Below are 27,678 nucleotides of genomic sequence, written 5' to 3'. Positions count from 1 at the left end.
CGGAGCACTGGAACAGGCTGCCCAGGGAGGTTGTGGAGTCTCCTTCTCTGGAGATATTCAAGACCTGCCTAGACAAGGTCCTGTGCAGCCTGCTGTAGGTGACCCTGCTTCGGCAGGACGGTTGGACTAGATGACCCACAGAGGTCCCTTCCAACCCCGAACATTCTGTGTGATTCTGTGAGAAAAGGAGAGAAGGGAAGGAGATGCAGAAAGTGTGTGTGTGTGCGCGCGTGTACGCACGTGCACGTTTATTTAAAAGCTGTTGCAGGTCTCCAAAGCAAGTGGGTTACCTATACTGAGGTGCAGTAAGCTTTGGCTTTTTGGTGAAGGAAAAGAAAAAACCCTGCTGTCTTCCCATTTTCTTTCCACTATCACTTACTCAGGTAATGAAGGCTTACTCTGATCAGAAGCTGTGTTGTATGTTCAGGGGAGTCATCACTGTAAGAATGAAGGCATAACTACAGAGAAGTTCAGGCCTGGCTGAAAATTACATAAAATGAGAAGGCAGAGTAAAAACTGGCTAAGGGAATCAGAGATAGGTTGTACTGGGTAAACACAGTGAGACAGAAACAATCTAGACAAGAACAACTACCCACAACCCATTCCAGGGAATAAGGCAATCTGGGACTCTGCAGCAAAGCATCTTGCAAAGATACTGCAAAGCATGAGTCAAAGAGCTAAAGAAAAATATTGTTCTAATCACATCCAGAAACAGATGTTTAATTATCTTAGAACACAGTCAAAGCTGGCTCTGAAATAGTCTCAACAATAGTTATTTAGAAAAAAGTATGTATTTTATTATGGTTTTATGATAGTTAATACTCATATGTCTAAGTAGTCTTACATTGATTACTCATTATATATTCCGTATAATTTCAAAGTACAGATTGCCAGTATTTCAGGTAATGAAAACTGTATTCTGGTTTTGTACACTGGGCATGATTTTCTATGTGTAACAGACAGAAAAAATATTACAGTATATATATATATATTTCTGCCCAATGCAAGAAATACATGCAGCCATTTAACTACTCATTCACACGAAATGCTACTAATCACAACCAAGTCCGACTAACTAAACTAAACTAATTTAGCTTTTATAGCTACACACATCAGTATGCTTGAAAGTCAAACTTGTTTGTTTTATTTTATCTTGGGGCACATAAAATCATGGTATTTGACAGCATGGAATAAGGGACATTAAATCAGCTTTTATGCTGTTGTTAAGGAACCCATAGAGGATGGGATTCAAGCAGCAGGACATCATACCCAGTAAATGGCATATGCAATATACTAATTTAAAATGTCTGTTAGAAATGAGAGTGGCATTAAAATCCGTCACAATGTGGAAAAGGTGAAGAGGCATCCAACTGAAAGCAAAAACTAGGATTAGCACTGTCAGTCTGCAAAAAACTCTCCTAGATCTTGTCTTAATTCTGACGATGGATTGGGATACTGTAATCATGTCCTGGATATCTGTATTTTCTTCCGGTTTCATCTCAAAACAGATCGGTATTCCAGGGATGAATTTACTGGAGGAAGAGAGCTGGCTTTTTTCTGTGCCAGAGGTTTCTGGTAGGTCTCTGGAATGAGCATCCTGATGATGCCTTGAAATAGCTGGCATCACACTTGAAGTCTTTTTGCTGTATCTTCTGTGGTGCTTTCTGCCAAAGGCGCAGCTCCATCTGGAATGGCTGGAGGGCTGCACCTGTGTGCCGGTACTTTTAGATGGATGAAGTGTTAGGTTTATCATCTCCTTTTCTTCAAACTTGTTGTCCTTGTTTGACAGCCTGGAACCCACACTCCTGCAGACACTGGTGTGACTAGCAGTTAAGCACACCAGTGGCAATATATACTGCATGAGCAGCAGGGCTATCGTAAAGGCGATCCTGTAGGAGTCGGAAGGCCACGACTCAATGCACAAAAGCCTGTTTTCCAGTGCCTCAAAACGCAGAGTTTTGCTGAGGTCCACAATTTTGTGGAAAACTGGCAGCGGGGAGCAAATGGCAAAGCCAAAGGCCCAGATGGTCACTATTAAGAAATAGCCTTGTTTTGCTGTTAAATTGCTAGAAAGGGGATATTTTATCATACGGTACCTGACTGCAGCAATAGACATTAACATTAAAGTTGAAACTAGAACCGATGCGCACTGAAGGAAGGGCATGACGTGGCACATGATAGTGCCAAACATCCATTGGTCCATCAGGACGGATGTCAGCGTGAAAGGTGAGCAAAACAGCACAACTAAGATGTCAGAAAAGGCCAAGTTACCGATAAGAATGTTTATTATTGTCTTCTGCTTGCGCTTCAGTAGAGCTGTTAGTATAAGTAGATTCCCCATAAAGCCGGCCAGACTTATAAGTGTGTATAGCCCAATGAGAAAGTACTGTATGTCATCAACACTACTTTTATAATCTTCCCAGGCAGAGAAGTTCTTTGTAGCAGAAGAGGTGTTCTTGGTAGGTGTCCTATTGTTACGGTCTTTGACTTCTAAATCCATTTTACAGTCCTGCTTAGAACAAGAAAGGCGTTAGTTAGCATCTGAAGCAAGGGTGATGCTGATGTTAATCAGGATGTAAAGGAACATAAATTTACCTTGTATCACCTTAATGCAAATAAATTAATAGTGGTATTATTCTACTGTGAGGCAGATCCTGTATCACTTCAGGTCAACGCAAATTAGTTTCATAGGTGTTATCACGTGGCGTTCAGCACATCTGGGCTTCCTACCTGGCTGCTTGCATGGGCCGATGACAACTTAAGGTTCTGCATTATGAAGCTGGCTTTTAACTATGCTTTGCTGTAGACCATATTGTCAGCATTTCCATGAGGGAGCAGTTAGCTACAAAAGCAATCCATTTATTGGTAAGATTACTCATACAAATAACAGCTCATTGATATGAGTAAGGAAATCACAGTCACCATCTGGGCATGTGCCTAATCATTACACGACAGCAAATTATAATAACAGCACCTGAAAATATATGATGTTTTGACATATGCTAACAACAGCAGTAGTATTTCTTACCTTGCTAGTAGAAAACTGACACAAAATAGGTGACAGCTTTGAAAAAGGATCAGTTTATAAGAAGATCCACTGTCAGTGATCCAAGACGGAATTCCTAATTCCTATAAACCGTCTTCCATTAAGTGCTGAACATATTTTAACAGTTGCTCAAGCAGAAGGGAAGACTGCATACAAAACATCCAAAGTAACTGGACATACCACAGAGAGGATAGTGTTAACTGGAAGCAAACCCCACACAGACATCTGAAAATTCAGGGAACTGCTAATTATTCAGCACTGAAACATCTAACATTAAAACCTAGTTCAGCACAGTTATTCTGCCTACAGAATCTTCATGTAATAGTCTTCGGTTCAGAAGAAACAGAAAGACAAGAGAATTCAGTTTACACTCCAGTTTACCTTAAACACCTGCATGTACTAAAGTTTCAAAGTCAGAATTCCCCCGAGTGCCAATGTCCTGTACAAAACTGCTTCACGCTTAGAAATCTTAGGCAAGACAAAACAAAAAGATCTAAACAAACCCAAAACATATATAAATTGAGCAGAAAGCTAAATCCATCAATTAAAACAGGCAGGGCTCTTCAAGAATGTAGCTATCCTCCATGAGCTGTACCGTGCTGACTTCTCCAACGCGCAACAATACCATTCCGTTTCCTCCACACGTGCAGATGTGCTCCTTCCTTCCTTCGCACCACAACATGTCCGTTCCTACTGCCGGGTGCCAAAGGGAAGCTCAAACCACAAAACACCCTCAGAATATTCACTGTCAGTGTGTTGTGGTGGAAAGGTCCCTCATGTAAGATTAGAAATACTTGTTTAAAAAAAATAGTACGACATTGCAAGTTTTTGTGTCTTGCAAGTAAAGAGTTGGGAAGAGGTGAAAAGAAATGAGCCTTGCCAGCTTCTCGCAATGTTGAGTTAAAGTGCTTTTTAATAGCTAAAACAGAAGTAAGAATTGGATACGTGAATTTAGATAATCTAAATACTACAATTACGTGCAGACGAGCAGGGCGGCATTAATGCAAATTATTTAATTTTTCCCAGTCTCTAGTGAAATGGTGGAAAACCATACAATAGACAAACAACACTATCTGAGACTACCCTTGCTCTAGAGAAACTTTAAAGGAGCAGACTAGAGATTCTGTAAGTGATCCAATCTTTCCATTTCTATATTCATATTATTAGAAGTTTTCATTTTGGTGGGCTTCTCTTTATACAACTATTAGCTAAAGAAGTAAGCAGATTTTTACTTAATTTTTACTTAAGAGTTAATTTCTCTGAGTTGCTAGCAACCATCTGAAAACAGTATGATCTGCAGACCACAGTGAATTCCAAAATCAGCTGAAATTTCTTTCCATTCTCTAAATGTGACTGAACCTAAATTTTGTCTGAGAAAAAGCCACAGCAGGGCTCTGCCCTGGGTAAAATACATTCCCCTACCTCAGGCTTAAGGAATTATGTCCCTGTTATGTCATACCTGTACCATTTTTTGCCCTTTGTTCAGTACGGAGGAGTGATGGATTTTGCTATGACTGACGCTTTTGCAGGTTTCAGTGTGTGCACGCATCTGTAATCTGCAGGGTCTCTTTTGATTCATGACAGCCACTTCAACTGTACACTGCATTGCAATATGAAATATTATCTGCCTAACATTTTCAGGGTGAACATTCCATTATCTTTGCATTACCCCATTCATCTTAGCTGAGAAGTGTGTAGGAAAAAGCCTTGCATATAACTGAGGAGTTAATAATGAAAAAGCCGTTAGCGTAATTCGGGACAATTTTCTTTTTGCTTGGACGCCTCCCTTTTCCAGTTTATATCTTGCACAGGTTAAGAGAACACTATGAGTTGAGCAACCCATTGCCCGATAGCAGGTTTGAAACCGATCACGAGTTATTTGAGAAAGGGAAATGAAGCTCAAGAGCTCGATCTGTCCAAATCTTGGTTACTAACCAGCCAGTCATTGGCTGAGAACAGGAAAATTAGTAAGAAAGACAGGAGATCCAGTAACATCTTAAGATTAAAAAACAAAACAAAACAAAAAACCCTCAGAAACTCTTACAATGCTCTCAAATTGATGATGACTCTGAAGGAAGGAGCTTTTCATTTATTACATATGCCTAGATACGTAACTTTTTGCTAAGAAGGATCATTCTGTATATTCTTCTATTTTAACTGATACTAGGTTGAAGGACTAACCTGTAAAGGAGAAACGAGCTGCAGATGTTGTTTCTCTCTCAGAAACCTGGAGATAAGGTTTGTTTTTAGAGCATCTACAGGTATTTTCAGTAACAGTTAATTCTCACATAGTCATATCTGCACAAAGATCATACAGAGTAGTGATGATGCACACCGATGCTTAAGTTACAACAGCAGGCCTTTGAGGACAGCTGTGTAGGCGTGAAAGTTTTGTTGATCCATGTACCAAAACTGCAGCTTCCTCCCTAGACTTTTTGGTGATACTGGCTGTCACTGAAAAAGTTGATAGCAGGCCATAGGTTCGTCAGCGCCTGGAGAAAAAGCAGGCATCCCTACTAGTGGAAAAGGCTCTCTATCTAATTAGTCCATTCCATTTCGATTATGTGCTATGGTCTGAAGAGAAATCTGTACGTTTTCATTCAATTTTGCTTTGTTTTAATCAACAGATTCTATGAAGAGAACTGAAAAAACATCTATTGGTGTCGCTGTTACTTCCTACTGCCACTTTCAGCTTTGGTGACTAAAAGTGAAAAAGAAGAGGCTCTCAAGACAGATGCACCATAATTATTTTCTAGGGCCAAGGAACAAAATGTTATGTGTTGTTACACTGGAACATGTTTATTAAATAAATGTTTACAAAGTTCTTCTTAAAAATTTAATTTAAAGATGGTCGCCAGGTTCTGTGGATTTCTACACCTTCACATAAAGCCCTTGCAGTACGGCTTTAGCAGAGTTGTTCATCGTGTTTTTAATAGAATTCTTTAAAAACAAAAAGTGAATATGCTGGTTTTGCTGAAACACATCAATATCGAAGGAGCTTAGCAGAAGTGCCTCCAGAGCCCATCACGGGTTCTCCAGCTCGTTCCCCCTGTGCTACGGCTGCCTTCTGCCTCAGGCAAGAGCAGAGCAGGCGCCGTCTCCCCTGTCACATATCCCGATTTCCACGAGGAAGGAGCGCTGGAAGAAGCCACAGCGTGCTCTGGCCAGGCCCTGGCTGGACACTCGGGGCATCCCAGAAGTCCACAGCGCACCGCAGCCACTTCTGCACCATCTCCCCACCATCACAGTTTCAGAGTGACAGAAAGACAGAGAGGAAGGGAATAAAACTATAAGCTGCTAGGTGCTGACACAAGTTCCCTTCGAAAAATGCCCAAAGAGTTTTACCTTCATTTTGGATGTGTGAAATGAAAACCGTTTTCCCCCCAAATTTCAAAAATCGCCAAGTGGATCTCTTGTTCTCCGAGCTTCCTTTCCTGCTCAAGAGGAGCCGGTTGCTCGCTCAGCTTGAGTGGCACTGGCGGTAAAGGTGCAAGCAAGTGTCCCTCCCGTATCACTGATCTTCAGTCCCCAAACTCATATTAGCATACCACCGATTTCACAGGGTTTTGTGCACTTATTGGCATTTATCTCCCTGCTTTGTTTTAACAGCTGCTTCTATTCCTGGAGATTTGCTCGCTTTCCCTCTTGTTGGTTGGTCAATCCCAGTGTGGCTCATGGCCGTAGCTTTCAGGGAAATGAAGATTCCTGAAAATCCCACTGTGGGAAACAGAATTAAATAATATTGCCTCTGTTGAAAATGTTCTCTTCGTCTTCAAAGTGTATTTCCAAACTGAGTACACCACAGTGCCACAGTGCTCTCGCGCCTCTTTTCAAGATCAGATTTAACCAATCTGAAGGTACCCGACGGAGGTTTTCTAGCTGTCAGCTCCAAAAGTTGGATCACCTCCATCTCCTACATCAATCAGTCAAGCAAATGAGGTCCCCCCTCTGTACTCCTGGTCTCCATGAACTCCCCGAGACTGCTCAGCCACACCCCGATGAGCTCACACCCTGCGAGCCTTACATGGGTTTGCTTTGGTCTCCTTTAGTTTCAGGGGGATGCCCGAGACAGGCTATGGACTATGCTGCACAAGGCAGGAGGGACTGCAGTTTCATGGCACGATCCAGCGTGGATTTGAATATTTACTGTAAGAATCAAATGACTGCAATTAACATTAAATACAAGGAATATTTGTGGTTAACTTTTACAGTAAACTGTCTTTTATGACAGTTGATGTACCATGCTCTTAAAAGTTATTTCAAGTAATATCCCCTTAAATCACATTCACCTGTGATAGACCTCAGTGTAACTGTCTGATGTGGCTCTTATTTCCACCAAAATCATGCTTCAGAGGAGTTTTCAGTTGCTCTAAGGCCTGAGAGTGACAGGGAGAACTTAGACCATTATTCAGGTTTAGCTGAGTTAGGGGTACCACACAAGCAAAAATATGCTAGTTTAATATATTTAAAATGTTAAAATTAATCTTATTATTCCACTTAAAGCTACTGTTTAAAACACAAAATCCATAAATTATAACTTAGGAGAATGAATAGGCTAAATATTTATTTTTCTCTACTTATTTAAAGGGAAATTTTCAAGAACACAAAAGTCAGGCAGGCAACCATCCTCCTCTACAGGCAAGTGTTGTTTCAGAAAATCTTCCTTCTATTAGATGAGATGCTTACAGTTCGGCTTATTCATAGATACGACCTCATATCCGACAATATTAATCCCCGTTAACTCTGACTGGCTGGTGCCTGTACAGTCTAGTCAGCTCAGTCTGTGTAACAGGACAATGAATCTTTATTGTGCCAACAAGTTACAGTCTTAGAAGACATTTTTCTGCCTTAGAAACAAACAAACACACATAGGGAAGAAGCAAAATGTGAAAATCACCTAAGAAATACAACTGTTCTGCCCCCGTAATACTGGAGCAGCATCAGGACTGTGCAGAAAACAAAGCCAAGAAAAGTCTTTAAACTTCCAGGCAGTCGTAAGCAGTTAACACGACTGGCTGCAACTGCCGGGCCACCCGAGCTTAAGGAAAGCACTGAGCGACGTTGTTACCTCTTCAGAAATGATGCCCTCGCATCACTGAGGTCCAAGACAACGTCCCAGCCAAGAACCGAAGCCACGGAAGAGCAGCACCCACAACGGAAACCAAAGACGAAACGCTGTCGCTTCAAATGCTCTCGTTGATGATGTGCAACGGCAAAAACCAGCCTGAGAACCTGGCAGAGCTCAGAAGGCAGATTACTTCGCAAGTTCAGAAAAATGGGGTTTCGTGCCTGTTAACGCTACGCCTCTGGATGTGCCCAACGAAAAGGACTGCAACGTTATTCCAGAAAGTAAGAACGCGGCTTCCCGAAACCAGCAAAAGCCAAGCAGTGAGATTATTTCTGCCGCCCCAGGGAAACGTTATGCAAACCAACGGGGGGTGATGGGGGGGGGGGGGGGGGGGTGTGACAGCAAACTCGAAAGGCGCGGCCGCACCTCACGCCCGCGGGCGCAGCGGCTCCGGCCTCGCGAGGGCCAAAACCCCACCCCGAGCCGGGGCAGGCGGCCGGCTTCGCCCTTCTGCGCCTCGCCGGAGAATCACTACGCCCCGCACCGCCCCGCAGCCGCCCGGGACGCGACGGGACGGGTCCGGCCCCCGCCGGGGACGCGGCAGCCGAGCCCCGCCCGCGCCTGAGGCGAAGCCCCGCGCAAACCCGCGCGGCCGCCCCGCCGACCGTTACCTGCGCGCGCCTCCCGTCTGCGGGCGCCGCCGCGGCGGGCGGGCGGGCAGGGCCGCGGGGCGGGGACAGCGCGGCTGGCCGGGGGCGGCGGGCAGCGCGCATGCCCCGGGCCGGGGGGCGGCTGCCGCCACGCCGGTGCCGGTGCCGGTGCCGCTGGCCCAGCCGCCTGGCCCCGGGAGCCCGCCGCTTCAGCCCGGCCCGGCGCGCCGATTTCCGTGGCAACTCGGCGGGGCCGCGAACGAGTCCCCCGCGAAACGCCTGAGCCGCGGCGCCCCGCAGAGGTGCGGCTCGGTGGTCTCAGGGCGGGTGGCGGTTTCCCCCGAGCAGCCCTCCTCCCTCAGCCCGTGCGGAGGCGAGCAGCCCGAGGGCGGTCTGAATTCCGGCGGGGCCGTCAGTGGGAAGGCAGGGCGGGTTTGTTTTTAAAGTGAGTATCATTTTAAAGCGTATAAATTGCTGGGTATGTCACAGCGCAAAGCATGAGAAGCCAAGTTCAGGCGTTCTCGGCAGCTGCTGCCTGCCGGCACCAGGAGGGTCACTGATCACAGGCCAGTTAGGGGGCTGCTGGAGGGCTGAGCGGCGTGCGGGTCTCCGGGAGCGCGAGCGGCAGAATCTGACACGACAAGGTAATGACTTTTCCATTTGCCGAGGCACTCCCGCGACGGCTGACGCTAACGAGGCACCGCAGAAGAGCTGTCGGTGTGATTAGCCGCACGAAGACTGTGCCGCAAGAATGCAAAGCAGCTGGATCAACCACGTCATAAAACGACTTTGAAAGTCCGGTTAGGTTCCTTAATTAATAATAGGTTAAAAAACATTCATTTTCAGGGTAAGTGGTGAAGGAACCATTAACCTTCATCTCCAGCGGATGAGGTCAGGACGGCGAGGAAGATTGCGTCCCGTCTTCCTTCGCCCGCCCCTGCGTCGCTCACCACCCACCGCCGGTGAATCACGGCCTGTGCCGGTGGAGCGCAGGGAGCTGCCAGGTGGAAGCGACGCGCCAATCCATCTCACCCTTTCAAGACAGCTCTCCCGTTAGTCACAAAGCAGAACAAAATCAGTCCTTTTTAGGGCTGAGCAGCTGTTCTCGGCGTTTCCGACCACCTTCCCACCTAACACTGATGGCTTTGAAACATTTCATGCGAATGTTTGACCTGAAGAGGTGAGAAACCCACTCTGGTTCTAACCTGCGGTGGGGGGATTCAGACCATCTTCCAGGCAGCCGATTTTCTGGATGTCCCTTGTTCCCGGGGAGCCTCTCACATCGCTGGCCACGCTGCTTGAGGCGGATGTTCCCTCCTGGGAAGAGGGAAGTTTTAGAGACGCTGTATCTTTCTGTGAAAACTTCTGGCTACAGCAAACTGACGTGGTCTTTAAAAAGAAAATCAAAATTTGCTGGCAGAGCCCACAAATGGGAAATTATGGTTTCTTGCGTCGCACAGCTATGATTTATGTGGGATGCCACTGTAACTTCGTAAAGGTACAAACAGCCTGCCTCCGTGTTGACCGTTTCTAAGGCAGGCAGTCACCAGCTACAGCTCCCCAGACAGCCTCCAGAAATCATGTGCTTCTTAGCAAGAGCAGTCAGTAAGACAAGGGTTTTTTCCTTAAAGCAATTTTCTCTAAGAACAAAGTATCATCCTTGTTTTGTTAGTTGTCTTATTTCGGGAGGTTTCATCAAACAGTACTGGCAGTTGTGGGTTTGTTTGCGTTTTTTCCCCCGGACCTGTAAATAATACCAGATTTCTCCCAGCCGTATTGGGACAATTCATCCCTGATACTTGTGCACATCAGAGGCAATAACTATTCGAACCGCTGTAATTTTTTTCCTTTTTGCTGTTTGTGTACCTCTGTGTTGCCCGTAATACTACTGAATAATAAAAAAGGTGATCTAGAGATAGGAAAGGTACTGACATTAGACGTATCTGATGTCAGGACTGACAGCAGGTATTAGTACAAGTTCCCTAGAAACCAGCCTCCATAGGGTCGTGGAAACCATGGAGGAGTCCTTGAGGAAGTACGAGATGGTGATGATGAAAGACACCTGTCCTGGAGGAGCTGAGGAAGAAAAATGGTTCACTGGAGAGAGGAGGCTGGGATTCCCAAGTCAGAAGGGCACGACAGAAAATACAGGAGAGAACTCTGTGGTTACAAGACTACAAATTAATTTTTGCATGTTTCTTACCGCATTCCCAAATGTGTCTTTCTTTTGGGAGTATCATCCCAATGTCTTTGAAAATTTAGCCTCTAAAGGCTATCTGTAAAGGCATGGTGATTCGAAGCTCCAACTGAAGTTGGTGAGAACTGATGAATGCCACGAAAAATCTAGGTCTAAGCCACCTAATGTCGAAATTCCACAGCATGTGGTCAGTTGCCCTGAGTCAAAGCTTGCCATGAATGAAAGTCTAATGTTGTAAAGTCTGCTACCAACTCAGCACCTATCCATGGGCAAGACAGTCTAAAATGGTAGGACATAGCTACGACAGAGTTCGAGGCATTTCGTGAGATACACATAAAGCATTTCTGTTGGTCAAGATTTTTCACACACATCAGTCCAACTCTTCACCTCCCACAAAAAGTACTATTAAAATACTATTAAAAATACCACTAATGTCTGACTTCTGTAGATGTGTATTTGGCCCATACCTTCTGTGGATTCTTGCCTCACAGAAAGCAGCCGGGCATGAAGGCAGCAAGCCTCGGACCACTGAAAAAGTTGCAATGGTTGAGATGTCTTTGCAATGAAAGGCAGGACATCTGACAGTTAGCTAATAAAATACTTTCAAGGGTGAGCAAGCAATTGATCATTTTTGCTGCCGAATGTGTCATCACATTTGCTGGCTGGTGCTATGCGCGTTGACTATTAATGCCCCTTCTGGACGATCATGCTGAAGCTCAGGGCCTGCTTCTGCCTCATCTGAAGGCAGATGAGAGCCTGTGTATGAGCGTACCTGAGTTTGAGCCCTGGATGGACAGGGTGGGGTGGCCGCAGCAGAAAGCATGGCTTAGTATTTTAGCCAGGTGGGTGTAATGAAGGTTGTATCTCGAGCAGTCTTTAAGTAACATTGCTTGCGATCGGGATAGCTTGGCTGTGTTGTTGAAAGTGGAACTGCGGCAGCACGACTCTCAGCAGAGATTAGCCACATCATTATTCACACAGCTTCTTTGGATTTGTGACATTAGCAGTCAAATGAAGTGTTGTTATGTTTGGTGTCAGTTGCTGTAGTTGCAGAATAAACACACTCTTAGCCAAACAGAGAATTTGCTGCTGTTCTCATTGTACCTACCAGCAAAGTGCCTACTGAGGCTACTGATGGCAGCCTTTTGCCCCAAGGAGCAGGAGTTCCCTTCTCTGCAAATAGCATAGCGTGAAGTGCAAGTATTTCAATGTTCATTACTAGAAAATGAAAACAATAAAAATAAAACAACATTCACAGAGTACTTCCATTCATTTCCATAGTGGTGACTTCCGTCTGCTTTATGTACAGTAGAAACCACAAACGACTCTCATGGTGTTCTTTCATTTGTGGATTTTAAGTTTTACAGAGGGATTGCGTTGCCTGAACACATGACAATACATTGCAATGAAAGGAACAGCCTCATTTTATGACATCTTTTCCATTTTTGAGAGTTACAGTGAGAGAGAATTTTAATGGGTTGATCTCTTGGCATATTTTTTCCATGTGTTTTTTAAAAACATCTTGTTCCCTTCTCGATGCATTTGCTTCAAAGAGATTCTGTATTCTTTTACTCAAGCTGTTCCGTTTCCTTAGTTGAGATACTCGTGTTCTGTTTATTGTACTTACTCAGTGTCACGCCTTCACACAAATAAACATACGCACACAAACAAACAGAGTCTTCCAGTCCAGGGTGCCTTTGATGCGCTGAAATAATTTACTCCCTGGAAGAGGATAATCTTTAACGCAACGGTTATCTTGCTACTCCAGTGTTCTGGTGTCCTGACAGTGGTCATCAGTGGAATAAGAGTTACTGAGGAAGCATCTGACACCTTTGTGAGCTTGGTGCTCCAGCACAAGACACTCAGCTTGGTGTTGAGACTGGAGATGCACAGAACAGCTGGGAACAGCTAGCGCCTGAGATTCCTGCAGAACATACCTGATGCTGTGCGGCATTTACTGCACAATGTGTTTTTTGTAGTGCTATAATGGAAAGCGTTTGAAAGGAGCCAGCCTCTGTTTATGAGAGTGATTATTTATTAGTGTGTGTTAGTGCTCACATGTATGTGAAGTGCTTCAGAGAAGACTGAAGTAGCTCAAACAGATTCAGTCATCTGAGGTGGGCGTGCAACTGTGTGGCAGAGCAGGAAGCTTGTAGTAAGGCTCGGGTTATGGCATGTGTGTATGCACAGACGCATAGCGTATATGTTTGAAACACTCGGCGGCTGAGACAGCCTTTTCCATTGCTCCACTGCACTATTTAAAGCCTGACCTTGCATCCATCTGCAGGGTGAATAACTCTATGAATATTTGTCACCATCACTGTGAGTTAAGGTCACTTAGCGACACATAGGATCCGTCTTCAATCTCTTGCAGGTAATTATTATATTTTTATTGTTTAAAAGAATTATTGTGAGTCTTGCTTTGCCTGTGTTTATACGATGTTTGAAATTCTTGTATATACCAACCATTAAAACATGAAGTATTATGAATCGCTTCATTTACTGCTGAAATGGAGATCGTGACTAGTGACAATATGGAGGAAAAGAAGATCATACCTATCTGAAGCTGCAGATTTCTGTGGCAGAAACAATGGCATTTCTCTGTTTGGATTTTGCTAGGACACCAAATTAATGCCTCTGTGGTAGGTTAACCCAATGAAAATAGAGTAGGATGGTGAGAAACAAAGACAAAGCTGCACCCCCTCCCCCTTCCCAGACTCATCCTCACTGCTTCCTCCTGACTCTTCTACATTCCCATGCCCCTGGGCAGTGCAGAAGGAAGGGCGATAGATGTTGCAGTCAGTTCATAACACATTGTCTCTGCCACTCCTTCCTCCTCATGCTGCTCCTCTGCTCCTCTGCTCCAGCGTCCCTCCCATGGGGTACAGTCCTTCACGAACTGCTCCAGCGTAGGTCCTTCCCATGGGCTGCAGTTCTTCAATAGCTGCTCCAGCATGGGTCCCTTTCACAGGGTGCAGTCCTTCAGGAACAGACTGCTCCAGCATGGGTCCCCCGTGGGGTCACAAGTCCGTCCAGAAAACCTGTTCCAGCGTAGGCTCCTCTCCATGGACGACAGCATGGATATCTGCTCCATCATGGCCCTCCATGAGCTGCAGGGGAACGACTTCTGTCACCATGGTTCTCACCACAGGCTGCAGGGGAATCTGTGCTCCAGCGCCTGGAGCACCTCCTCCCTCTCCTTCTTAACTGACCTTGGTGTCTGAAGAGCTGGTTCTCGCACATTTTTCTCATTCCTCTCTCTCACAACTGGTGCGCAGCACTTTTTACCCTTTCTTAAATATGTTATCACAAGGGCACCGCCAGCATCACTGATGAGCTCAGCTTTGGCCAGGGTTGGGTCCGTTTTGGAGTTGGCTGAAAAAGGCTCTGTCCAAGATGAGAGCAGCTCTTGGTGGTTTCTAACCACTGCAGCCCCCCCAGCTACCTTGTCATGCAAACCCAAGCCTCTTATTCTGAACTGGTCCTGAAAATGTACCTCTGCTCTGGATACCTGTTGGCAGAATACTACAATTCTGTATCACAGAATGCTTATTTTAATTTTTAAAACAGCCCTCTTGCCCATATGGGTAAGAGCATTTCAGGGAAGTAGTGGGATCATCCTGGCATAGAAAAAGACTTTTTTCCTGCCTAGCAATACAGCTATTGCCCTTAAAAATCTCTGTATTGGGCAACAGTTCTCTTTTTTTGTAATGTGAATGGATTATTCCACATCCATAGCAATGAGAGTCCTCAGTTCTACATGTCCTAGGGTCTCGCTGCCTCAGACACAAACGTGCTCTTTATGGGATCTTCAGTTTAGATCTCTGCCCGAGTGTATCCACCTTTGCTCTGCGCAGATGGAGACTGGTGCATGTTAATGACCCCCGTATGACTAAAGTTCTTGAGAGGCATTATATACAGCCTGCACTTACCTTCTGGCTGCTGCTGTTAAAATGTCAGCAGTGCCCCAGCTGCTGGTTTATAGCAACCTTGAGGTATGCCTGCACTTGGCTTTCTCACATCGAGGACTGCAGTTACAATGCAGAGGAGCCGAGCTCCTGGAAATACAGCGTAAACATAAACCTCAGAGTTGGGTTCGGAAACCTTCTCATGAGGCTCATTCTGCAACAAATGTTGCAATCCTTTATTCTGTGCAACTAATTTTTTAGCAATAATGAACACGGTTCCTCACTTGAGCATTATCCGCAACGTAACAGTGTCACCACGCAAGAGGCATACGCCTGAAGGTGAGAATGTGAGAGACTGTAACTCCTTACACTTCAAAAATTTATCTGGACACTTGGAGGAGTTAGGGCACTTCTGTTTTCCAAGAAATCCAAAATCCTAAGACAGCCTGCAGGGTTTTTCAGGGCATTTTTGAAGTTGTTTATGTGGGTAACTTCTCTCGGACTTCTGTACCGGCTTCCAGACCCACTGGTCTCATGCTTTTTCTGCAGCGGTGTTTTTTTGTGAGTGAGAGAGCAAGGTATTTCAGGGTCATGAAAGGAGTGAATAGAAAACAAATTTTTCCATTTTACTTTTTACGAATTTGTTCAATAAACTACCTTCCTGTAGCTGGTGGTAGTTTGCAGAGGTACTCATGCCAGCTGCATTAAAAAAAAAAAAAAAGTCTGGTTGCTGGAAACTGGAGTTTTCAAAAGAAGCGGAAGAGCTCGTCAAGGCAACAGCTGCCACCTCTCCAGCTCTTCTTCTCACTATGGAGATTTGTTCTTTAGTTTCAGGGGTCCACGTTCCTTCCAGCTCCCTGGAATATCCCCTTGCTCTATATGAACCTGCAGAAATGCCTTTCTTTTTCCACGGGTCCTACAGGATGATGAACCACTCGGCTGGGATGAATCAGAAAAATACCCACAAGGGCCACAGGGACAGCTGTATTTTCTTGAGGTTTGATACTTTATTGACTTAATTTACTTTAAAATAGTTTCTTATTGCTTTAACTTAAAAAAAATAGCAAGAACAGCAACATGACAATTCTTATTAATCCAGTCATTACTCCTCATGATAAATACAGACCAGAAGCTAGCTGTACTGGTTTAAAAAGCCAAACCCGAACTTTGTAACTTGCTCCTTAAAGTTGCCTCCTCGTCTGCTTTCCAACAAAGCTTCTGTTTCCATCTTTCGTTCGGCCACGAGATGGCAATAACTCGCAGACAAACTGCTGAACCAGCCAGGCAGCGGTTTGAAACTGCCTCCCTTCCCGAGCTTTTCCCTGCGCTCTCCCCCCTCCCCTTTTGTTTCAATATTTAATTGCATTTATTTCGGAATTACTAGGCAACCCACCCCCAGATGTGTAATTTAAAGGTGATGTGCTTGCAGTGAGGTTTTCAGGATCTGCTCAGCAGAGCACCATCATGTGATGCTGGGGTAAGGTGGAGTTCGGCTTTAAGGGGGAGTCTCCAGCCTCCCTCACCAATCTTTAGGATCTCAGCTGGAGGAATACCAGAGGATCCTTTCCCTTTCCCCACTCCTTCTCCATCCAGCTTCCCGAGCCGGCCCTTGAGCACACCAAAGACGGGCAGAGCAGTTGCAAGGTGAGTTTCCCCTGCGGTTGCTTTCCCATGACTGTGGGTGGTTGGGTGCCGGTCAGGCTGGTGTTTGCTTGCTCTTTAGGTGCAGATGGCAAGATCCCAGGGAGGGGTAGGCTCCAGGGTGGACTTGCGAGTGGCTAGGTGAACCATCGGCTTGGGCTGACAGCATTTTGTCCTTCCTTTTGAAGAGCTCCAATAGTTTTACAGTGCATTTCCAGTCACCTCACAGCATCTTATTTCACCCTTTCTGTCTGTCGGTGCTAAACTTTTGACCTAAATCCTCCTGGAGAGTCGGAAGGGTGGGCTCTCCCCACCCCGTGCCAGCACCCAGGATGGGGAGGGATCTCCCTCCTGGCTTGGGAGCTGATGGGATAGGGGACAGGGAACAGCGCAGCTGTCCAGGAGATGCAACCTCATCCCCTCCTGCTGTCTGGTCCATTCTGGAGAGGCGGGCAGGGAGGAAGGGCTCCTTGTCACTTGCCAGCAGCGCTCAGTTTCTGAGCTGGTTCCCAGCCATGCTCTTAGGTTGCATCTCTGCTATGGGGAGAGGCGAGGGAAGAAGGAGCAGTGGCATTTTCTGGTTTCGAGTTTGATATTTAATAAATAAGCAAGAGCAGAACTTGGCTAAGGGAAAATTAAAACCAAGAGCCTGAAACCTAGGCCACCTCATTGCTGGGTGCAGCTTGGTCCCAGCTGGTGAGAAAACCTGCCCAGTTGTCTGCTTTCAGGACATGGGTCCTCACCCACTCTGCTCCTGACATCGTCCTGGTAAGTCCCAGGGCTGGACTGCCCACCTCGTGCTGTACGAGTGGTGGTGGAGATCATGATTAAATCCAGTCGTTGATTTTTCGACATGGGTTAAAGTCACACTGCTGGAAATTGAGGAGTCCTGACTGCATCCCCCGCAATGCTTGCCCTTTGGGTAAAGCACCTACTTCTGGCTCTGGATGAAGCGATGCTTCAAGAAGCCCTGGGGGGGTGGGATGTTCTTTATGGGATCCTAAACTGGACTACGTGATCTGGGGAGACCTTTATTTAGTATTAGAATTAGTATTTAGAATCACAGAGTCACAGAATCACAGAATGGTAGGGGTTGGAAGGGACCTATGTGGGTCATCTAGTCCAACCCTCCTGCCGAAGCAGGGTCACCTACAGCAGGCTGCACAGTACCTTGTCCAGGCGGGTCTTGAATATCTCCAGAGAAGGAGACTCCACAACCTCCCTAGGCAGCCTGTTCCAGTGCTCCGTCACCCTCAGAGGGAAGAAGTTCTTCCTCATGTTCAGACGGAACTTCCTGTGCTTCAGTTTGTGCCCATTGCCCCTTGTCCTGTCACTGGGCACCACTGAAAAGAGCTTGGCCCCATCCTCCTCACACCCACCCTTCAGATATTTGTAAGTATATATTAGGTCCCCTCGCAGCCTTCTCTTCTTCAGGCTGAACAAGCCCAGCTCCATCAGCCTCTCCTCGTAGGGGAGATGTTCCAGTCCCCTCATCATCCTTGTAGCTCTCCGCTACAAGGTAGTAGCAGAAGCAGCAGGTCTGAGAGAGAATGCCCAGGTGCATGCCTAGCCAGCTTGAAAATTAGCGGAGCCAAACCTCATGCAGAGATGCTTTTCTCTGCAGTCATTGATGTCAACTTTGACAGCAAAATGTCCCTCAGAGGCAAGCTGCCTACCCTGTCGCAGTTTCACGTAGCCGTGTGGTCATCACAAAGGGCCGGCAGAGCCAGCTGAGGTGAGCTCGTGACACCGGTGAGAAGAGATGGCGTTGGCATGGTCATCCTTTTGCTGACCCTCAGGAGGAGCCGGGGCTGTAAGCCCAGCCCTCCTCGCACGCTGGCTCTGCCCCAGCCAGGAGGCAGCCCCAGCTCCGGTCCCCAGCCCACAGCTGGTTAAAAGGGTGTCTGCCACCAGTGACAAGGGCGATTCTGCTCCAGAGACTTCGATGGCACTGAGATCTATACTGAGATCTATCATGTAAGACCAAAAGCTTACCCATTCAGGGTAACTTTTAATGAAGCACATTTTAGTGGGCAATGTTTTTACAGCTTTGTTGATAAGTGCCACATGGAGCCAGGTTTGAAACCCACTCGTGTAAATTTTAAGTGGCATTACTTTCATTACAATAACTTAAGGTTAAGTGAAAAATAAATTTAGCCCATGGGAGAGTGGGCAGAGGGAAAGTTCCAGATTCAGGGTGGCTACCACTAACAGTGAGATGGAGTAAAGTTGTGTCTGGTTATTTGATTTCTTTCTTTCCTTTTTTTTTTTTCTTTTATTTTCTTTTTTCCTCCTGGACACATAAGCCCATGTTTCTCTGACTTTAAAATCTGAGGCCTTGCAAAGGGGTGGTTATTTTGGCATGCCTATTTGTGTTGCACAGGTAAAGATGTTTTCTGCAGTGTTTTAATTTTTGCTATTATTTTTTGTTTTTCATCTTGTTTTGTTCTTTCTTTGCTGCACAGCCCTGCTGTCTGACGTTAAGGTGTTCAGAGTTCCTGATTTGCCTTTGACTCAGTGCCAGTGCCACTGTGGGCACTCGGCCACTCAACGTCAAGTGTATGTGTTGGGTAAAAAGGAATGCAGCGCTTTTTGGAGCAATTTTTCCTCCCCTCACATCAGTCAGATGGGTTTTCCCCCCTCCTTACGCAATGGCCAGATATAATTCCACTTATAACAGCACGAGAAAGCAGACCTTTGCAGATTAAACTTGTAAAAAGGAGATGTAAAATATCAAATACGCTGGTGGGAGACTGAAACTGCTTCTCAGATCGATGTTTCGTGTAACAGCGGGAAGGGGCCGGGAAGGGGACGCGCCTCCCGCATTTGGATCCGGGCTTCACCCCCTGCCCCCGGAGTGCAGCCCCCGCTCCCGCCTCGGACCGGGGTGCCCACCCGCGGGGCTTTCCCGGGCGGCGGGGCTGGCGGTGCCCACCCGCGGGGTTTCCTGGGCACCGGGGTGCTGGCAGTGCCCACCCGCGGGGTTTCCCGGGCGGCGGGGCTGGCGGTGCCCACCCGCGGGAGAGCGGCGGGACTGGCGGTGCCCACCCGCGGGGTTTCCCGGGCGGCGGGGCTGGCGGTGCCCACCCGCGGGGTTTTCCCCGGGCGGCGGGGCTGGCGGTGCCCACCCGCGGGGTTTTCCCCGGGCGGCGGGGCTGGCGGTGCCCACCCGCGGGGCTTTCCCCGGGCGGCGGGGCTGGCGGTGCCCACCCGCGGGGCTTTCCCCGGGCGGCGGGGATGGCGGTGCCCACCCGCGGGAGAGCGGCAGTGGCGGCTCGGAGCCCCCTGCTGCGGGCAGGCGAATGCCGGGGCGGCTGGGCGCCCACCCGCGGGGCCCGGTGCAGGGTGCCGGCGCGGGAGGCGCGCGGGGTGACCGGCCCTGCTCCTTGCCTTCTCCGCAGGCGTGCGAGGGCGATGCGGCGCCGGGGAGCGGGCCCGGCCGAGGGTCCGCTGACGGGCTGATGGGCGGCTGTTGAGCTCCGGAGCGGTTCGGATGAAGGCGGCGGCAGCTGAGAAGGTGGTAGGGTGCGCTGGAAACGACATGAACGCCTCGGCCCTCGCCCTCCTGGGAAATATTTCTGGTCACCTGAACTTTTCGGAGAAGAACTCGCAGTTCTTGCAGTTTGAGGATGAGGACTGCCACGTGCCTTTGGCCATGGTCTTCACTCTGGCCTTGGCTTACGGGACGGTGATCATTCTGGGAGTCTCTGGAAACCTGGCCTTGATTGTCATCATTTTAAAGCAGAAGGAGATGCGCAACGTTACCAACATCCTCATTGTTAACCTGTCCTTTTCCGATCTTCTAGTGACCATCATGTGTCTTCCCTTTACCTTTGTGTATACTTTAATGGACCACTGGATTTTTGGGGAGGCCATGTGCAAGCTGAACCCTTTCGTGCAGTGCGCCTCCATCACCGTCTCGGTCTTTTCCTTAGTCCTCATCGCTGTTGAACGCCATCAGCTGATCGTCAATCCCCGCGGCTGGAGGCCGAACAACAGACATGCCTACCTGGGGATTGCTGCCATTTGGGTTTTAGCCACCGCTTCCTCTCTGCCTTTCCTGATCTACCACGTGTTAACGGATGAGCCCTTCAGAAACATAACGTTTGAGGAATACAAGGACAAATACGTGTGTCTGGACCTGTTCCCCTTGGACACTGCCAGGCTTTCTTACACCACGACGCTTTTGGTGCTTCAGTACTTTGGACCGCTTTGTTTTATATTTGTTTGCTACTTAAAGGTAAGAGAGAATCCCCTTGCGATACGTACTTCCTTCTGTCTGATGTCTGTTTTTCCTTTCAAAGATGATGGTTGTAGGTTAAATTGTCCCGTGTGTCTTTCTCTGTTGAATTTTCTGCAGATATACATACGATTAAAAAAAAGGAACAGCATGATGGACAAGATGAGAGACAATAAGTACCGATCCTCTGAAACCAAAAGGATCAACGTCATGCTGATCTCGATAGTGGTCGCATTTGCGGTTTGCTGGCTGCCTCTCACTATCTTCAATATCATGTTTGATTGGAATCATGAAATTCTGCCTGTCGCTACCTGCAGCCACAACCTGTTGTTCCTGATTTGCCACCTCACCGCCATGATCTCTACCTGTGTGAACCCCATCTTCTATGGGTTTCTCAACAAGAACTTCCAAAGGGACCTGCAGTTTTTATTCCATTTTTGTCATTTCCGCTCCCGTGAGGAGGATTATGAGACTATAGCCATGTCCACCATGCACACAGATGTTTCAAAAACCTCTTTAAAGCAGGCAAGCCCAGTCGCATTTAAAAAAATAAATAGTGATGATGATGACAAAATATAAAGAAGTAATAAAAATGCTACACCAAACTGCTGGAAGTGTGATCGCAGGTGAAACGTGTCCAAGGACAAGCACAATTACATAACAAGTACAAAATGGGTAATGTTTTTCTTCTTTTTCCAAGGAACTTTGATTGTTGTCACTTTGAAAATCTGCGCTGTGCATTTTTGCCCCTTTCACTGCTCTAATGTTCGCAGCAGTTATATCTGAATCTTATTACAAGGCATAGTCGGACCTGCTACTACCTATGGTTTTCATCAGCTGTCTTTTGTTCTGTTTTCTTTGTACAGTTATGCACTTTAGCACAAAGATATATTTATTGATTTTTTTTCAAAGAAGTCGTTTTCAGGAGTGTCCATCTAAGACCACTAGAAACAATCCGAACCACAGGGAGGCTGTCACTGCAGAGGACATCCATCCCAGCAGAGAATTAGGACATCTAAGAGTTCTTCTTCTTCAATTTTATTTTGTTTTTTTTTTAATCCATCTTTTGATCAATGTTAAAATCCTGTAAAATCAGTGTAGGCACGCAGAAAATGATTCTGTGAAACCTGTAGAATGTGTTAAAGTGGGACATGTATTTGTCTCATTCACAGAGGTAATTCAGGCTGTAACCACTTAGGTTCAAAGACAGGATTAAGAGAGAAATTCTGTTCTCATTTATGAGAATAAAACCCTACAGTAATTCCACAGAGCACAATGGGATAACTCTGATGTTTCACCAAAGCAAATGAAAGCGCAAATGGACCTTCAGTCCCAACTGATTATAGCTGATTTTAATAGTGCAGGCTTTTTAATTTAAAAAACCCAAACCCCATTTTCATCTGCCATCACTGACAGGAGTTAGGCTTGCTGGGATGAAATGGACTGTCCGTCCCAAGCCTATGAACCATGTATGTTCTCCTTGAGACCTGTGTCCAGAATCTAAAGGGAGATGGGACTGTTTGCTGTCTGTATGAGGTGCAATTCCACTCTTGCAGGTGACAGTGAAAATCAGGTCTGGTATTAAAGAAACAAGCTTTAGCTGCCTGGGTCTTTTGATAACAATTAGTGCTGATCTATATAAATTATATATAGCCTCATAATATTCTGTGTTCAGATGCAATGGTATAAACCTGGATTATCTCCAAGACAATGGATAGTTTGATCAAGATCTGCAAAATTTTAAAAGGAGTATATGGATATCATTTGGGTGTAACTGGGATGTTTAGCTTCCAAACTCACAGTTTCTGCAGTTGGTTGAAGTGTGGAAATATTTGCCAAATATATACAGTAGAGATCTGTATGTTATTGCTTAAAATATATATCCTCTAATTACACAAAATATACATGACTAGATCCCCAGCTGAGGGAAACCCGCATTACCTGACTGCTGTAAATGAAAATACAACACTATCAGCCTGCTGAGGTTCTGTGTCATGCAGTGGACTTTGCTTTATAATCAATGCCTTTTCGAACAATCAGCTTTTTAAAATACAATATAGACCCTACTTCCTTTTAGCAAGGTCACTTGAAACCATTCTCGCAGAGAAGAGGGTCTTTAAAATGGATATAAATGTAAATGTAGCATAAATGGAAATCTGACCTGATATCTTTCCGAGCAGAAAGATCTCAGGATGTGATGGTGAATTTAATATGTTCTAAATCTGACATGGTTAAATGCCTAAGAAATGAAAATTATTTGATTTGCCAGTATTTAAAAGTCAAAAACCGTGCCTTGTGCTGTCTTATAAATAGTGTAGAATATTAAAGTAGCAATGTGTTCTTGTGCATTATAATTCCATGTATTTCTCTACTGACAGATAATTTAATTAAAAAGGAGGTTTCTGTTGTTGAGAACAGAAAGGGAGTGTAGAAAATGAATTATAAGACAGAAGTTTCTTTCAGAGGTTTGCCCTTTTGTATTTTATGAGATTTCACTTTTCTTTGTGGCTCTCTTTGGAGCACGTTGCTAGTAATTTGACAAGAGGGTCCTGAAATTATTCCCCTGTCACTTCACGATAATGTTCGTATGCTAAGGGGTGTGTGATTTCACAGAGACATACAATGTAGAAACCCAGCCGTGTTTTTTCTGTTAAGAATGTCACAGTGGGTTTTTCCCATTAGAAAGAAAATCACAGTGAATTTTATGTTTTTTTCCCATTTTTGAAAAAAGCACTTTCTCCCAATCAAGTGGAAGAAGAAAATGGAATTATCTGAGTAAGTTTCCAGTTAGTGTACTGGAAATTTTTGGGCAGGCTGAATTAGGTATTATACAGAGTAGGCGTTGGAGCAACTTTAGAGGAACCTGCTGGTACACAGAGGCCTGAAACTGGTGTGTCCCAAGATTCAGAGGTCTCCAGCGGGATAGCAACATAATTCCTCCTATGTCAACCTTTCTCCTGCTTGAGGGACAGCCTCAGATCGTACAGCCCACTTGACATTGTCTCATACTGTCTCCTGAGAACGCGTGTCAGGTGGTTTTTGCCTGCCAACGCCTGACACATAAGCTGAAGTGTAAGTAGGAGCATTCCCTCGGCTCATCTGTGTCAGGCTCAGGAGCCATTTTTCCGCTGCGCTCCTGTCCTAGGATCAGGCTTCTCCTATATGTTTCCCTGCAAGAAGCCTTTCTGAGCCTCTGCTGAGGACACAGGCTAGCACATTGCCAGACAGATAGCACAGGCGATGCTGCTTGCAACGACACCGAGAATGAACACAGCGTAAAGAGTGTTCAGCAGGAAAATGTATTTGGAGAATTTCAGAAGCAAAGTCAATGCTCTTCTGAGGAATTTGTTATGAGGACAAAGATAAAAGTAGTCTCGAGGCAGTGACCTGACATCTGCAGGGTGCAGATGACATCTACTGAGAGCAGTATTTTTGTCTTTGGTTTCATGACTTGATGCTGGAGTCCTCCAAAGCCACTGGAGGCTTTCCCCTCTTGACACCAGGCTACAACGCTAATCCTCTTTTTCAATTTCAGAACTCCAGCGTGGCTTCTCATCCTCTATATGCTAAATTTCTTTACAGGGTAAGCTGTCAGTTTTCATGTTTCTCTATCATTTCTCAGTCATTCTGGTTTGATATTTGTTCTTCCTATGCGCTGTTTTGTCAAACTCTCCACACTTCAGCACATGCTGATTCCTATCTCAAATGCCTGAAGATCCCTCTTCATCTTTCAGACTGGTAGAAAAGTTTTACTGACAAAAAAAAAGAACAGTGAGGGATCTATAAAGTATCTTACTCTTTATGTGCAATACGTTTCATGTCAAATCTACAGCCCTAAATGCCAAATGTAACTATTTAATAAACATTAATATCTGCTTCATTTGTCAGTTATTTTATCATCTTAACCTTCACTTTTATCCACCACAGACATTTAAAGCTTCTGCATAATCTAAATACACCAGCATATTTGTATCTTATCTTAATAAATACTTCTGTATTCCCATATTGCTTTTTTTGAACACATCTCTTGGTTGTGTTATTGTCACTATGTACGATAATCCACAACTTTCACATCTTCATTAAAAAAAGGAAAATAATAAAGGAAGCAATTAATTATCAATAATACCTGCTGTTGGTAGGCTAGGAAAAAGCTGTATATTTAAAAAAAATATCAACTCTGTTTTTTCCACCTCATAAAGAAACGAGGTTTAAACCAGGAAAAGGGATTAACTTGACAGGAGCCCCCAGGACGCTTGAGCTGATGCTGACTGCATCTCATCAGTGATCAAGGTGTGAAGGGCTAAGGGTTCATATACTCTGACTCTGCCCTCTTGCAGTACAGTGCCAGCTGTTAGTAATGGATCCTAAAAGCAAAATTTGATACCGATTCATATTCAGACTCTAAATCAGCATATGTTTGAATCCAGGTCTGTTCATCAAATTCTGATTCTGACGTCAGGAAAATGTTCTGAGATCATTGAAACTGGAGAATTTGCTTAAAGTTAGTAATTTGCCTAGGCACTCTACTGAATAAAAGTGCACTGCTGGCTGGCAGCTCACGTAGTTCCTGGAAAATCAAATTTTGGATTTCAGCTTATTATAGAAATAAATTAATGGCATATAGATATTCTCTGGAATTTTCTCTGGATTTTCTTTGGAGTCCAGTGCCTGAAAATGCTTCAGCTTAAGTCTTTGCTCCCTAATTCCTTGTCTCCAAGAATTTACCAAACCAGTGCACAGAAATGAAGACAATAAGGAAACTTTTTTCCTGTTATTTTTAAAGCATATGTAACAATAGGAAACATGAGCTTAAATAACACCTCTGTCTGAAACATATTGAATTAATTCAGCTGAGTAGAAAGGGTGGAGAAATAATAATTAAAACCAAATGATAAATTTTGCTGATAGCCATTTCTCAGCTAAAGGATATATACAACTCCAAGTTCTACCATGTCCTCTTCATTCCTGTGTTCTTTAATATGTGGTATCTGCTTCCCTGAGTCATTATCAAATACCTAAGTCATTACTGAAGTTGATGTGAAAGACAATTCTTTTCTTCTGTCCGTGTTTTGCAGAATTTCAAATGCTTGAGGTTTACATGTAAGAGGGAAAAATATGACCAGCTTTATTCTCCTGCACTTTAATTAACCTGTGGTCAGAAATAACTTCTATTCAATGTTCCTGCCGGTGCAAAACAGTGTTCATGGTCTAATTGAAGAATATTATGGAGAGCATTCACAAAGACTAACTTCATCTGGAGGACAGCAGTCTTCCCAGCCTCCTCCAGGGGCAATCCGAGGGCCCTCACACCTGCTCTACTCGAGGTGCTACGCATCTACCAAAATGGCTTTCTCCCCATTATCTACACGGGCTGCTCAGGGACAACTGGCTACCTGGGCCCGCACTAGGCCTAGCGACTACTGCCTCCCTTCCTCTGTCTTCCACGGTGCTCCTGCTGTCACTTCATACCCTTGGCAGCCAGTTTCTGAGGAAGTCATGGGAATTCACGCTCCCAACTTGTAAAGTGCTCAAATATATTGTAAAATTCAACTCTGTCCAGGATAGTACTTTAAATAGTTTCTTTCATTTAAACTATATCTTCTGGCAAGTTTCTGGTAGGCAAGTTCCTCAAAATTTGCACTCCATAGAAGTACATCATTTACAAAACCCATGTAAGCATTATGTCCGTATAGAACATCCAGGTCATTGCAGCAAAACTGACAGTACACACAGTCTTGTGTTTTCCAAAGTTCTGGGTTGATGATCTGGTTATCTGACATAAATCAGCCTTAGTTGCAAGAAATTTGCAGCAGGTGAAAATGTGCACAAAGGAGGCTCTGCATGGTTAACTAACTTGCCACAAACTATGCAAAATTTCAGATATATAGGGAAATAGATACACAGAGTTTGGAAAAGAGAAAAAAAGCAGACGATCTAGATGAAGCCTTGATGCATTCTGTCAGATATATGCAAAAAGACTCAAAGGGAGACTGAGACATTTATTTATTTTGGGGGACAACAGACTGATATGCAAATGGTGGGGTTTTTTTGGAAAAGTGGTGGTCAGAAATATGTGTGATTAATAGGTTCTCTGCTCCTGTTTTCAGAAAAGGGATATTGATCTTTATAAATGACTCTGAAAATTTATTTTAAGATTCTTCACTTCAGATCTCTTTTTGAGATGAACGAAACAGAATGTTTTTGGCACAATTGAAAAATAACAGCTTTTCATCGCACCCACCCCCTGCACATGAATCTGTTTGTTCTCACTTCTGCACAACATGGAGAACATTTGTTTGTGGCAGGAGGAGTAACCTGATCAACAAAGCTCTCCTTGTCTTTCTTGGTTTGTGTTCACACTGATACCGTGCTGCTGTTTTTCTCTTTGCAATCTTCCCCCCCAAACAAGTGATGACATTTTTATTATGCTATTTATATTGTTTCTTAATAAAAGCTGTCTGTGAAAAGATGTTCTTGAAAGATCCTATTCAATGTGTGCTTGAACATAAGGGTGAAAGGCCATACAGGATTTTTAGAAATGTGACTGGCAACGTGATGATGCTTCAGCTGGTAAATAAGTAGAAAATATATTTGTTGCATACCGTTATTCAGCCCTTTTCATTTAAAGCTTTTGTTGTAGTTTTAATAGGTGCAATCCAAATGTCAGCTAAGTCTATGTATCTAATGATTTCTCTTGGTGACCAGCTAGTCACCTAGCTAGGACCTCGCAGATGTCCAGCTAGGAGGAGACACTGGGTAACACAACCTGTTTCCTTACCTATGGCCCTCGTGATTGCCTATGAGCTGCTCATTGTTTGCAATACACTTCAACATGCATATGCAAAAGTGTTCACTTCTTTCTCTTTAAGACTAGTAAATGTTGTACTTTTAAGAGATTTAATATATAGGAATGGATTATCGTTTCCAA

The 27,678-nt window shown here is 45.1% G+C and overlaps 2 protein-coding genes across 3 annotated transcripts; one reads left to right on the top strand and one right to left on the bottom strand.

Moving 5' to 3' along the window:
• Positions 1 to 766: 766 nt before the first annotated feature.
• On the bottom strand, positions 767 to 8,836 carry NPY5R (neuropeptide Y receptor Y5). Of its 2 annotated transcripts, none has more exons than XM_075421655.1 (2): positions 8,786 to 8,836; positions 767 to 2,509 (listed from the first exon to the last, which is right to left on the bottom strand). In XM_075421655.1, the coding sequence occupies exon 2, from the start codon at positions 2,498 to 2,500 to the stop codon at positions 1,169 to 1,171; it is 1,332 nt and encodes a 443-aa protein (XP_075277770.1). In that variant the 5' UTR covers positions 2,501 to 2,509; positions 8,786 to 8,836; the 3' UTR covers positions 767 to 1,168. The 2 variants fall into 2 exon arrangements, with proteins under 2 accessions (XP_075277770.1, XP_075277771.1); XM_075421656.1 differs by lacking the exon at positions 8,786 to 8,836 and adding an exon at positions 8,115 to 8,473.
• A 7,416-nt stretch (positions 8,837 to 16,252) lies between these two features.
• Positions 16,253 to 27,198, top strand: NPY1R (neuropeptide Y receptor Y1). Its single transcript, XM_009936918.2, has 3 exons — positions 16,253 to 16,513; positions 19,912 to 20,750; positions 20,871 to 27,198. The coding sequence occupies exons 2-3, from the start codon at positions 20,004 to 20,006 to the stop codon at positions 21,327 to 21,329; spliced, it is 1,206 nt and encodes a 401-aa protein (XP_009935220.2). The 5' UTR covers positions 16,253 to 16,513; positions 19,912 to 20,003; the 3' UTR covers positions 21,330 to 27,198.
• Positions 27,199 to 27,678: the final 480 nt, after the last annotated feature.

The sequence above is a fragment of the Opisthocomus hoazin genome, chromosome 5 (assembly GCF_030867145.1).
Source record: "Opisthocomus hoazin isolate bOpiHoa1 chromosome 5, bOpiHoa1.hap1, whole genome shotgun sequence".
Taxonomy (NCBI): domain Eukaryota; kingdom Metazoa; phylum Chordata; class Aves; order Opisthocomiformes; family Opisthocomidae; genus Opisthocomus; species Opisthocomus hoazin.
This window is presented reverse-complemented; position numbering and strand designations above follow the sequence as displayed.

Bases quoted from the DNA above. Each gene is read 5' to 3' on its own strand.
- NPY5R (XM_075421655.1), bottom strand. From the start codon at position 2,500: ATGGATTTAGAAGTCAAAGACCGTAACAATAGGACACCTACCAAGAAC.
- NPY1R (XM_009936918.2), top strand. From the start codon at position 20,004: ATGAAGGCGGCGGCAGCTGAGAAGGTGGTAGGGTGCGCTGGAAACGAC. The intron at 20,751-20,870 runs GTAAGAGAGAAT...AATTTTCTGCAG, and splicing joins TATTTGTTTGCTACTTAAAG to ATATACATACGATTAAAAAA.